The sequence below is a fragment of the Mastigoproctus giganteus genome, chromosome 14 (assembly GCF_048544385.1).
Source record: "Mastigoproctus giganteus isolate SK-2022 chromosome 14, ASM4854438v1, whole genome shotgun sequence".
Classification (NCBI taxonomy): domain Eukaryota; kingdom Metazoa; phylum Arthropoda; class Arachnida; order Uropygi; family Thelyphonidae; genus Mastigoproctus; species Mastigoproctus giganteus.
This window is the reverse complement of record NC_143588.1, coordinates 89,796,657-89,810,447: the sequence shown is the minus strand read 5'-3', so window position 1 is coordinate 89,810,447 and position 13,791 is coordinate 89,796,657. Positions and strand designations below refer to the sequence as shown.

The 13,791-nt window shown below is 38.2% G+C and overlaps 1 protein-coding gene across 2 annotated transcripts in view; it reads left to right on the top strand.

Annotated features, from left to right (window-relative positions):
* LOC150075335 (inactive rhomboid protein 1-like) overlaps positions 1–13,791 on the top strand; it is a 332,829-nt gene that overhangs the window by 118,868 nt on the left and 200,170 nt on the right. For both annotated transcript variants that reach the window (XM_090389103.1, XM_090389102.1), the window contains exon 7: positions 8,469–8,547. In XM_090389103.1, the coding sequence (XP_090245229.1) occupies positions 8,469–8,547 (79 nt within the window). The remainder of the gene's footprint in view (positions 1–8,468; positions 8,548–13,791) is intronic.

The window sequence follows — 13,791 nt, the reverse complement described above, 5'->3', positions numbered from 1 at the left end:
CAGCAGTCTTCCATGTGCAATGGTATCAAAAGCTTTCCTGAAATCCAAGTATATGATATCAAAATTATTTTTGACATTCAGTTCCTTTGTGACTACATCATAGTATCCAATCAAATTGGTCAGACAAGACTTCCCTTTAACAAACCCATGCTGTCTTAACTATTACTGCAATTTTGTCTAGATGATCCTGCAATGCTTCTTTAACCAGTGACTCCATTATTTTCCCCAGAACACTAGTTAAACTAACAGGTCTATAGTTACTTGTGTCACCTTTTGAACTCTCTCTGTGAATTGGTGATACATTTGCACAAGTCCAGTCCATAGGGAGCTCCCCTGATTCTAAGAAAGCTCTCATAATTATGGCTAAGGTTTTGCTTACTTCCTTTGCTGCCTCCTTTAACATAACTGGATGAATCCCATCCACCCCAGGTGCCTTCCTTATGTTTAACTTCAACAATTTCTCCTCCACTTTGCTCTCAGTTATTATAAAATCACTTAGCTCACTGTTAGAGTTTGATAAACTTCTGCCATTACCCTCATTGAATAATTCCTCATGTGTGAATGTAGATGCAAAATACTCATTCAGTTTATCAGCTACCTGAGCATGATCATCAATAGTCAGCCCATCTATGTTAAGTGGTCCAAACTGATTCATCCCTTTCCTTTTTATTGTTTACATAAATAAAGAACTCTTTGCTGTCGGTTTTATTTGTATCCTTTGCCAAAGATTTCTCGTAATCTGCCTTTGCCTGCCTAATCTCCTTGTGATTTGATTACAGACAAGCTTATATCTGCCATAGGCTTCTGTGTCACCTGATAATTTATATGCATCTCATGCATTTTTGTTCTCTGCCCCTAGCCTGTTAATTCATCTGACATTCATTTAGGCCTGAATAGTATTTCTTAGTTGGAATGAAAAGCCTAGTAGCCTCTTAGATTAAGTCCCTGAAGGTTTCCCATTTAGAATTCAATGTTGGTAACATCATCAGTTGATCCCACTGTACAGAATTTAAAAACTGTCTGAGAACTCTGTAGTCACCTTTACGAAAGCAAACATACTTCCCTTTAGCCTTGATGGTAGTTACATATTTAAGTAATTCCCACATCAGTACATTGTGATCTCAGTCACCCACTGGTTCCTTTATCTACAAATTCTTAATGCATGAATAATCACTGCTGATAATCAGATCAAGAGTATTACTCCCTCTTGTTGCCTCTCGAACATGCTGCTGTAGGAAACAGTCATCTAATAAATCCAAAAAAGTCTTACTAGTGTGCGAGTGACCAAACTACAAGTTCCAGTCAATATCTGGAAAGTTAAAATCCCCCATTTTAAGACATTCTGATTTTCTGGCCCACTCTATTTCTCTGCACAATTGCTCATTATACTCATCAGATTCATTAGGCCAATAACATACACACCTACTCTCATTTTTCCTTTCCTAGTGCTTATGTCACCCCAAACAGACTCAACATTGCGTTGTTCACCAGCATCAATTGGATGCACTTTCTTAGTTTTTGTGTTTCTTAACTAACAGCATAACCCCTCCTCCCTTCCTGTCCTGTTTATCCTTTCTGTATGCATTGTACTCCCCAAATTCCAATTCTGCACTGCTTATATCTGTGTGACACCAGATCTCTGATATCCCAACACTATCTGCCTTTGATGTCTTGACTAGCACATCATGCTCATCAAATTTATTAACTATACTCCTAGCATTGGTGTTCATGCAAGTATACATGCACCTGTTTCTACTCTTAGTTACCCTAACATAGCCAATATATTTATTTGTTCCACTATGACTCCCAACAATTACCTCGAAATCTCCATTGGCTTGCTTTCCATGCTGCTGCTCATTCTAATAGAAACAGTGCAAGAATCACTTTTGCCTCTTCCTACGGCCACTGTTAACCTTTTAGTCTGTGCATCCTTCCCCCCCCCCCCAAGCTAGCAGTGTTCCAATCCTCCTAACGCTGCCTTGATAGCATCAGAAATATTCCTGCATCCTTTCTATTTAAGTGTACCCCCATCCCTGTAGAAGCAGTCTCTCTTGTTAAGAATTATGTAAAAGCAGCTGGAATAATTATGTACAGAAGAAAATAATTTTTTTTTTTTTTTTACTGCATTTCAGAATAATCAAATGACAAAAGCAAATATGCCAACACTAGCCAGTGGAATATTCTCCTATGCATTGATATAAAAATAGCACATGTTATTGAAGTGATGATATCGGCTCTGTTAGCCATAAAGTGAATAGTGGCCAGATTATGATTATAGAAAAATAATTTTATTGTCAATTTGTGTAGTTGAGCATTTATTTGCATTCAAAACAAAATTGAAATGTCAAGATGCACTCTTTGCATATGCTAGATACAGGCAAATCAATTTTCAAACCGACACATCTACCAGTATATATAAATATGGGCAATTCAGGCAAGTGGTTAACAGTATGTTTCTTTCCCTTCAGCCAAAGTGGAAAAAACTCTCCTGGGTAGGCTTCATACAAATAAATGATGGACTGCAGTAGGCATAGTCCTTTGTTTCTCCTGCCAAACAGTGGAAAATTGAGCTACAAATGTGGGATGTGTTGGTCTGGCCCTCGCCTGATATTCCAGTTCATCCCATAGGTGTTCTATAGGATTTTAATCAGGGTTCTGCTCCATCTATTCCAGCTTTTGTGCTGTGCTATTTGAGAATGGTTCGTGGTCATGAACCATTCTCAAATAGCACTGGTGGGATAACAGCACATTATCCTATTGAAACAAATGTGCCTGTACCAGTGAATTGCCAGTTATAGGGAGCATGGGATTGTCCAAAATGTTAAGATAGGTATTAGTGTTCGTAGTTCCCTACACAGCCACCGAAGATCTTAGGCCAGTCCATAAGAAACATCTCTATGCTGTAACTTCACCTCCTTTGAACCTCATTGTTGGCATAGTGCTCTCTGGTAGCAGACATTCTTCAGGCATCTTCCACACCCACACATAATACCTATCTGTTAAGAATAAGGTGTAGCAAGTTTCATCACTCCATAGAACTAATATCCATCACTGTATGGACCAAATACAGCATTTGTTGCACCATGCAAGGTGAAACCACTGATGATAACTAGTGGCAGTGTTTGGCTTATGTGTTGCTGCTCTCCCATGTAAACCAAGGCTATGGAGCTATAGACTGTTTATACAGACATCGACTCCTATTGGCTCCTGGTTGTTGTTTTGCAGGAAGTCTGACAAGTTTATTGTACTACTCCTCTAAGTTCTCTCTGGTTATGTGGAGTGAATTTCCTGTGAGTTACTGGATGGTGGTGGTGTTACCATTACATTTCTGCTTCATAATAACATCACAGTTGATGTTGGTGATGTTATTACTTTAAATGGTGTAGGTTGTCACAAAGTCATTGACACGCGGGCTTTGTGACATCCAACAATAACCTGAAAGAGGCCTCTGAGGTCTGGAAAACTCATGTCTAAAAAATATATAAATTTATACACCGACCATTGAATAAAATTTAAAATTTAATATGATTATCTTTACACAAAAATATTTACAATAAACTATTGCGGAATGCTAAAAACTGTAATAAAAGATCGTTTACAATAAAATTTGCTAAAATATAAAACATTAAAAGCGCTAAAAACCTGAAGCTTTCGGGAGCGTTAGCTCCCTTCTTCAACAGTGATATGACTTCCTGCAACATCTCCTTAAGTAGCAGGCTCGCGGTACCTCCACACGTGGTATTTCTCCACGTGGTTCAATCGGCACATGGTCAGAACTGGAAGCGGAAATGTCTCGGGAACGTGGCAAAGAAAATCGTTCATCCGACCTTAATATAATTGTTTCAAAGATAGGATTAATACGTATACCTCTATCTCTGTTCATGGTATTCCTACTGGATGAACTAATCCGTAAACCCTCGAGCCATTTACGCTCCCAGTATCCATGTGCACGATCCATAATAATAGTGTCCTCCGGGGAGATTTGATGCTGCTTCTCCCAAAAATGTTCGGCCACAGCAGACTTGTTGTATTCAGCGGTTCTTATGGCATTTAAATGTTCCCCCAGACGATCCCTGAGCCGTCGTTTTGTTTCCCCCACATAACACTCCCCACAATCCGGGCATTCTATTCTATAAACCACTCCACTACTAAGATCTTTTGGTATACGGTCTTTGACCTGAGACACAGCTGTGCACAGCCTCCGCCCAGGAAGCTGTACACAGCGTGTCCCATAACCCCGTAAAATTCTTGCCAGATGTTCAGTAAGGCCTGGATAGTAGGGGATGTATGCGGTGGCTACCGGAACGAACGACTCCCTACGTTCGGACACTCCTCTACTATATCTATCCAGGATCCTCTGGGGGTATCTGCACTTTCTAAGTTCTGCCGTGACACGATTAATTTCTTTTTCTTTATCCTCAGAAGTGGTACAGTGTGATCTTACTCTGTCAAATATTGAATGGGCCATTAATAAGTTTCCTGAGCCTTTAGCTAATGAAATCCGGGTGAAGTCAGCTGCAGTGTTGAGTCAGGTGAGGAAGGCACCCCCGAATCTCAGCCTTAGTCAAAAGAGAGCTCTAGAGGAATTGAGAAGAGACAAAGGAATAGTTGTTTTACCAGCAGACAAAGGGAGATCAACGGTGGTCCAGAATACAGAAGATTATAATAAGAAGGCATTGGATCTTCTGCAAGATAATAACACTTATAAGGTGATCCAGAGGAACCCGTTGGTGGGGCTGGAACGGCGAGTCAATAAACTGGTACAATCCTGGTTGAACACGGAGAAGATTTCCAAGGAGACTTACTGGTCATTACACACTACAGGTAGTCAACTCCCACGATTCTACAGACTGCCAAAAATTCATAAGGCAGAAGTGCCCTTGAGACCTATAGTTTCATTTATAGGGAGTCCTTCCTATGCGCTATCAGGGTACTTGGCTAAATTAATTGCACCCATAGTGGGGCAGTCCGAATATGTTGTTAAAGACAGTAGAGAGTTTGTGAATTTTGTGGGGAATTTGACTATAAATGATGATGAGAGCATGATCTCTTTTGACGTTATATCTTTATTTACATGTATTCCTATTAGTCATGCAGTATATTGTGTAAAAAATGGCATTGACCAGGGATGCCTCCCTTGGTAATAGATCACTTCTCGGTGTGGAAGACATTTGCACCGGGGTAGAATTATGTCTAGCTAGTACTACCATGTTGTTTCAAGGAACTATGTATAAGCAGGTTCGTGGTACTGCCATGGGTACACCCACTAAAAACCCTACTTTCCAACTCCTCCATGGCCAATTTGGCCATGGAGGAGTTGGAAAGTAGGGTTTTTAGTGGGTGTTCGTTTTCTATTAGGAATTGGAGAAGATATGTTGTGATACCTTTGCCCTGGTCCAGAAGGGGAGGGAGGATGGTGCCGTTTGCTGGCTTAATAGCTTTATTTCCCCCACATAACTTCTCTCAATTTATACAATTTACCTCAGAGGTGGAAACGGGTGGTACCCTGTCATTTTTGGATGTATTGATCTCCAGGGTGGGTTTTAGACTTAAGACGTCAGTTTTTAAAAAACCCATGTGTAGAGGTCAATACACCCATTTCAATTCAGCACAAGCTGGACAATACAAGAATAGTGTAGCAAAAGCTATATTTGACAGAGTAAGATCACACTGTACCATTTCTGAGGATAAAGAAAAAGAAATTAATCGTGTTACGGCAGAACTTAGAAAGTGCGGATACCCCCAGAGGATCCTGGATAGATATAGTAGAGGAGTGTCCGAACGTAGGGAGTCGTTCGTTCCGGTAGCCACCGCATACATCCCCTACTATCCGGGCCTTACTGAACATCTGGCAAGAATTTTATGGGGTTATGGGACACGCTGTGTACAGCTTCCTGGGCGGAGGCTGTGCACAGCTGTGTCTCAGGTCAAAGACCGCATACCAAAAGATCTTAGTAGTGGAGTGGTTTATAGAATAGAATGCCCGGATTGTGGGGAGTGTTATGTGGGGGAAACAAAGCGACGGCTCAGGGATCATCTGGGGGAACATTTAAATGCCATAAGAACCGCTGAATACAACAAGTCTGCTGTGGCCGAACATTTTTGGGAGAAGCAGCATCAAATGTCCCCGGAGGACGCTATTATTATGGATCGTGCACATGGATACTGGGAGCGTAAATGGCTCGAGGGTTTACGGATTAGTTCATCCAGTAGGAATACCATGAACAGAGATAGAGGTATACGTATTAATCCTATCTTTGAAACAATTATATTAAGGTCGGATGAACGATTTTCTTTGCCACGTTCCCGAGACATTTCCGCTTCCAGTTCTGACCATGTGCCGATTGAACCACGTGGAGAAATACCACGTGTGGAGGTACCGCGAGCCTGCTACTTAAGGAGATGTTGCAGGAAGTCATATCACTGTTGAAGAAGGGAGCTGACGCTCCCGAAAGCTTCAGTGTTTTATATTTTAGCAAATTTTATTGTAAATGATCTTTTATTACAGTTTTTAGCATTCCGCAATGGTTTATTGTAAATATTTTTTGTGTAAAGATAAGCATATTAAATTTTAAATTTTATTCAATGGTCGGTGTATGAATTTATATATTTTTTAGACATCCAACAATAACACCTCCCTTGAAATCAGCCAGCTAATTTATATGCTTTCCTTCTATAGTGGTTTGAGTCACTCATTAATCCAAAAAGGTTCAATAACTTTGAAAATGGGTGTTAGATAAGATTTGGAGGGAAGTGTATATTGATAAGAGTATTGTAACCACTGACCTGAATGTTTAAACAGTTATTTAAAAAAAAAAAAAAAGTGTTAAAATAACTATAAAAGAAATAAAATTCACGGCATAGCAGTTAAAAGCAATAAAGTAAAGATACAAGGAGCTTTCAAGGTGCAGGGACCTCATTTTCAACTTAGACTGAAGCAACAGCAACAGCCTTTTTTATACCACAGAAGATACACTGGGTATACAACACTATGCACATCGCAGACGAAAGAAAAGAAAAAGGAGGAGGAAGAAGCAGGCTTATGTGATTTAACATTCATCAGATTGGATGTGGCTCATAATGCACTCTACCTCTCATGGTTACAGGCCTCCATATAGCTGTTGCCGGTCCTGTTATTAATTGTAATTCAGGGCCCACAGATCCTATTATGGAGGCAGTTATTTTACACAGTGATGAGAGATGTCAGGTAAATAATTGAGCAGTTGGCCATTGTGTGCTGCTTTCAGAGTCTGTTGAATCATTGGCTGATGAATGTTAAATTATGTTAGTCTGCTTCTTCCTTTTCCTTTCCCCTCCCCTTTTCTTTTATTTCGTCTGCCAGGCTTGATGCACATGGTGTTGTATATACAAAAGAAAAGAACGAAGGAAGAGGAAGAAGCAGGTGTAATTTAACATTCTTCAGTTGATGATTTACCAGCCTCTGAACATAGCACACAACAACCACCTGCTCGATTGTTTACCTGCCATCTCTGATCACTATGTAAAATAACGGCATCCATTATAAGATGTATGTGGGCCCCAGATTACGATTAATAATGGGACCTGCAAAAACTATACAGAGGGCCTCTAACCTTGAGAGGCGGTGTGCATTATGAGCCACATCCAATATTTCTTTTTCATCCAATATTTTTTTTTTTTTTTTTTGGCTGATGCTGAATAAGCTTGCTTTCTTGCATCATATGCCTCTACTAATGCTAATGCTAATGCTAATTTCAATGTTCATTAGGGGTGGGGTTTAGATTACAGTGCTGCCCAACCCAGTAATACTCGATATTGGGTATTACTGGGTTTGACAGCACTGCTGTGTTTGGAGTCTTGTGAATCATTGGCTGATGAATGTTAAATTAAGTTAGCCCACTTTTTCTTTTTCCTTATCCTTCCCCCTTTCCTCCTCTTTTTTTTCTTTTGCCTGCCAGGCTCGGCTCGATGTGCATAGTGTTGTATATCTGGTGTAGCTTCTGGGGTATAAGAACGGCTGTGTTTTTGCTTCAGTCTAATTTGAAAGAGAGCTCCCTACACCTTGAAAACTCCTTGTATGTTTACTTTATCACTTATTTATTTGTTGTTTCATGTATATTATATTCTTATTTTTATAGCTTTTAATTGCTATAGCTCGCATTTTATTTACTTTTAATATCTTTTATGCTCATAATGTGTATCTATTTTATTTTAGTTATTTATTTTTTTTTAATACATTGTTTAACATTCAGGTCAGTGGTTACAATATCCTTATCAAAATGATGAATATACTGACACCCAAGGTCTCTCCTATTATATTGGAAGCATATATTGATATTGAAAAACTGATGTTTTCTGAAGAAAATAATTCTAATAAAATAAGAAAAAAATGTTAATTTATTTGTATTGTCTACACCATTAAAATATGGCTGCAGTGAAGGATGGGTTTGCCATTTATTTTTCTTATTTTATTTTTTTTTCTTTTATAGGCCCCAACGTTACAGTTGGCACCGTCCATCAAAAATAGATCCTAATCCTGAGATTGGAATGAAAAGGATTTGGAATAAAGTTTGTACATACATTGTTTCATTAAAATAGATTAGGTTAAATAATTGAAGAACGACTACGCTTGTGTCAGAAACTTTTTTTTTTAATGGATCTTTCAGTGTTTTATATCTATAATATAGGTTTTGAATGGCATCATAGAAGAAATGAATTAAGTGGTTTAGTTAAAAAAGGCACTCTCCTCTATACATTGTTGGATCAGGGCTCAAAAAATCCAGGTGCCAGATCACCATGGCTATTAGAATTCTACAGGTCAGTGTAGTGGATGCATGGTTGAACAGTAGTCTTTTTTTTTTTTTTACAATCTTCATGACCTTCAACATAGGTACTGTATAATGGACTCCTAGTAATGGATGCTAAACTATTGACAGCATTCATATGTGTAAAAATATCTTAGCAAAAAATCTTGAAGAGGATATTTTCATTTTCCTCATCTGTGGGGACATTGTGATTTTTTGGACTCTACCATTGACTTGAAATTTCATGCCTTCCTTGTGGGACATCAATGGAACAAATATGATTGCTTGTAGAAACGTGATAAAGAATGATAACTGAGTTTATTTCAGTGATGGGGAGAAGGCAATCTTGAAATTTTTCCATGCAAAGTACATATTTTTTTGATTACTTTGTAATCTAAAATGAAAAAAAAAATTTTCATTTTTTTTTTTTTTCATTCTTTGTAATCTAATGAAAAAAAAATTATTATCAGGAAAAATTTCTAATAATTATTTACAATTTTTCTATATTTACAATTTATAATTTTCAGTTTAGGACTTTTTCAATGGCATTTAAAATCGTCATACATGATACGAGTATTAAATAGCTTTGTAAATTACATACATTTCTATAAAGGAAAAACAAAGCGTATAATAATGTACAATAATATTACAGTCACCTCAAAATGAAATGGAAATTTTATTTTTTCTCTATTACTGCGTGACCTGAAGAGATTACAACTCTAGTTATGAAAATCTTTTTTACTTTTTGCTTTTGGGTGAGCATTGAAGGGGTTGTGGGAATCAGTCATATTCTGAACAGCGTTATCGAATGAATAGGGAACTCTGTATTTGAATAATATGACTTATATAAGTTCTAAAAAGGATATGAGTAATAAAATGCCATTTGAAATCAGAACACCAAAGTTAGAACAGCAAATGTACTGAATCAAGGTTAGGGGAGATGTGAGACAGCAGTATCCTATTGCCAATTTTTATACAACTTATATGCAGAAAAAATAATACAGAAAGCACTGCATGTGAGGGAAAAAGGCATAGACATAAAGAAACAACAGTAAACAACCTGAGATATGCATATGCCGCAGTTATCATGGTCACTTCACAAAAGAGAACTACAATCACTAGTGAGCAGAATAGAATCTAAAAACAAAGATGGGCCTTACAATTAACTCAAAAATCATGTGCATCAGTAAACAAAAAAAACATTCTCCATTCTCTGCAGAAATGGAAATATAGAACAGATCAACAACTTTTGATACCTGGGAAAGTCATTCTACTTAGACAACAATCAAACTAAAGAAATCAGATCACATATAAGACCAAAAAAAAAAAAAAAAAAAGGAATTTGTTCAGATAGGAAAAATCCTGCGTGAAAGCAAACTGAATCTGGATTTAAGACTTAGGGCTTTGGAATGTTATATCTGGCCTATATGGAAGAAAACCTGGACAATTAAAATACAAACAACAAAAACGATTGGAGACATTTGAGATGCGGTACCTGTGGAGAATCATGAGAATTAAATGGACAAGCAGATTTAGTAATGAAAGAGTTTTACAAGTGGCAAATACAGATAGACACCTAATAAATAAAATACAGAGGAGAAAATTGGCATATGCAGGCACATCCTTAGAGGAAAGAAATACCACAAATTGCACTGGTAGGGAAGATATTGGGATCCAGAGTGAGGAGGAGGAGGTGATGGATGATCTATGAGACTGGACTGGCTGAATACCAAGAAAATAATTCATGATGGAGATCATTCAGGATATATATAGATAGACTAGGTATTTGATGGCTGCCAACACCTCCCTGTTGGAGAAAGCACTTAAAATGGTGTCGGTATAGAAAAGAAGAACTAAAGAGGAAAGGTGGGCTTGGTGAGGTTGTTTTATCCTGTGGTCCCTTACTGGCTCTCATTGCCCTTTTCATTGCTATTCAAATCTTATGTCATGCCTAGATGACTTTGAGATGAACATCATTACTGTAACTTTTACATATATTTAGAGTTAATTGTATGTTTTCAAGCATATATGCTTGCAAATTTCCCATGTTGTCATAAGAAATTGACAGCTAGAAACACATCACTGATTGCCAGTTATGGCCAGTAGGCCAGGGATGACACTCTGGCCTAGACGTGAGGTATCCTCCCATCTACACTAAAAAATGTTGAAGAATGCATCTCCATGCCTCTTCATTTTCCTCACCTGTGGGGACATTGTGATGCTGCAGACTCTACCATTGATTTGAAATTTATAGGCCATGATTGCAGGACATCAATCTGCTAGTACAATACTTGAAATTTGATATTGAAGTGGGATGCCTAACATTAAGGAGTACAGTGTAAACCCCTGCTATTCGCGGAGGTTACGTTCCTGAGAAATGCTGCGAATACCAAAAACGCGAATACTGAGTTATGGCTCCCATAGTAATAAAGGGGTTCCGTTCCAAAGTATGAAATATATAAGAAAAACTAGTCTAAAATTTTGTCTATGTATGTATTATGTGTACCTTCATAATATGACTATGTACATAGGCAGTACATAATGAAATGCAAGCATAAGGCATCGAAATTAAAATAAGAAACAATTTAATATTAAATGTAATATTTATTAGAAATTTCAAAAATATCTTTCAAACCAGCTAAAAAAGTTATCCCACCAGTGCTATCACCAGTTTCGCTAAAGTGTTGATAAAGGAGTTTTGCCTTTTCACGAATGATGAATGTACTTAACGGAATTTTATTATGAGTTCCGTCTTCTATCCACAGATTTAAAGCCTTTTCCATTTTCCTTTTTAGCATTAGCATTAGTAGAGGCATTTGATGCAAGAAAGCAAGCTTATGCAGCATCAGCCAAAAAAAAAATAAATAGATAAATAAAAAATAAATAAATAAAAAAATAAATAAATAAAAAATAACCACTTCCACTTCACCCCTCTGTTCCTTCGAAATACCTGTCCAGCTGAGCCTTAAACTTATTTAGGCTATCAACTTTCTTATTCCACCAACCAAACACCCGCTGGCTAAAGGCAAATTTCCTCACGTCTATCCTACATATGTCTTTTCTCAATTTGAATTTATGCCCTCTCAGGTAATTATTCTGAGCAAGAGGATGAATCCCATCAGCATTGAGCATGCTCAAACCACTCAAGGCTTTATACACCTCTATCAGATCCCCTCGCCGGTGCCTAGTCTCCAGACACTGTAATTTGCAAAACTTAAGCCTTTCTTCGTAAGAGCACCCCTTTGTTCCATTCACTAATCTTGTTGCCCTTCTCTGTACTCGTTCCAGCATCTCTACATCCTTCTTGAAATGAGGCCTCCAGCCTGTATACAGTACTCTAGGTGTGATCTGACCATTGCCTTATACAATGGAATAATCACCTCCTTATCCCTGCTAAAAAAATTCCTATATATCGTCGACAATACACCATGAGCTACTCTTGCAGCCCGTCTGCACTGCTCAGAAAACTTCATATCTGCCTGCACAACCACCCCCAGCTCCCTTTCATTCTCTACCACAGTCAGTGTAGTACCACAGAGTTGATATGTTGCTCTGGAGTTGCTGTTTCCCATAAGTAGTACTTTACATTTGTCAATGTTAAACTTCATTTGCCACCTCGAAGCCCCTCTGCTCAACCTTTCCAGATTCTGTTGCAGTAGCATAGTGTCAGTAGTGTCCTTGACAACCCTGCCAACCTTCGTATCGTCAGCAAACTTGGACATTAAGCTTGATATACCATCATCAATATCATTTATAAATACAGAAAACAATAATGGACCCAATACTGAAAACCCTGAGGGACTCCACTAATAACATTAGTCCACGATGATCAGTGTCCATTGATTACCACTCTCTGTCTTCTCCCCCTCAACTACCCCTTTATCCACAGCAGCAATTTGCCTCCAATGCAACACTGCTCCAATTTGTGCAGCAGTCTTCCATGTGCAACAGTATCAAAAGCCTTTCAAAGATCCAAGTATATAATATCAAAGTTATTCCCTGCATCCAGTTCTTTTGTGACTGCATCATAGTATCCAATCAAATTGGTCAGGCAAGACTTCCCCTTAACAAAACCATGCTGTGTCTGTGCTATAACTGAAGTCTTGTCTGGATGATCCTGCAGTGCTTCTTTAACCAGTGCCTCCATTAATTTTCCAGGAACAGAAGTTAAACTAACAGGTCTATAATTATTTGTGACACCCTTTGATCCTCCTTTGTGAATTGGGGTTACATTTGCATATCTCCAGTCCATGGGTACTTCCCTTTAGTCCAAGGAAGCTCTCATAATTATGGCTAAGGGTTTGCTTACTTCCTTTGCTGCTTCCTTTAATATAACTGGATAGATCCCATCCACCCCAGGTGCCTTTCTTGTATTTATCTTCAACAATTTCTTTTCCACTTTACTCTCAGTTATTACAAGATTCTCTAGCTTACTGCCAGAGTTGAAACACCTCTGGCATTCCCCTCGCTGAATAACTCCTCATGTGTGAATGTCGATGCAAAATATTCATTCAGTTTGTTAGCTACCTGAGCAGGATCATCAACAGTTGACCCATCGATATCAAGTGAACCAATCTGATTCATCCCCTTCCTTCTAGAGTTTACATAAGTAAAGAAGTCTTTACTGTTTTTCTTTGCATCCCTTGCCAAAGATTTCTCGTAATCTGCCTTCGCCTGCCTAATCTCCTTTGTAACTTGGTTACAGATCAACTTCTATCTATCATAGGCTTCTGTGTCACGTGTTAATTTGTATGTATCCCATGCATATTTCTTCTCTGCCATATGTCTCATTAGTTCATCTGACATCCACTTAGGCCTAAACCTTGAACAATATTTCTTAGTTGGTATGTAAATCCTAGTAGCTCCAAGATAAGTTCTTTGAATGCTTCCCATTTTGAATTTGCTGTTGGTAACATCATCAGTTGGTCCCACTGTATAGAATTTAAATACTGTCTCAGTCCATCGTAGTCACCTTTACGAAAGCAATAACCCTTCCCTTTACCCCTAA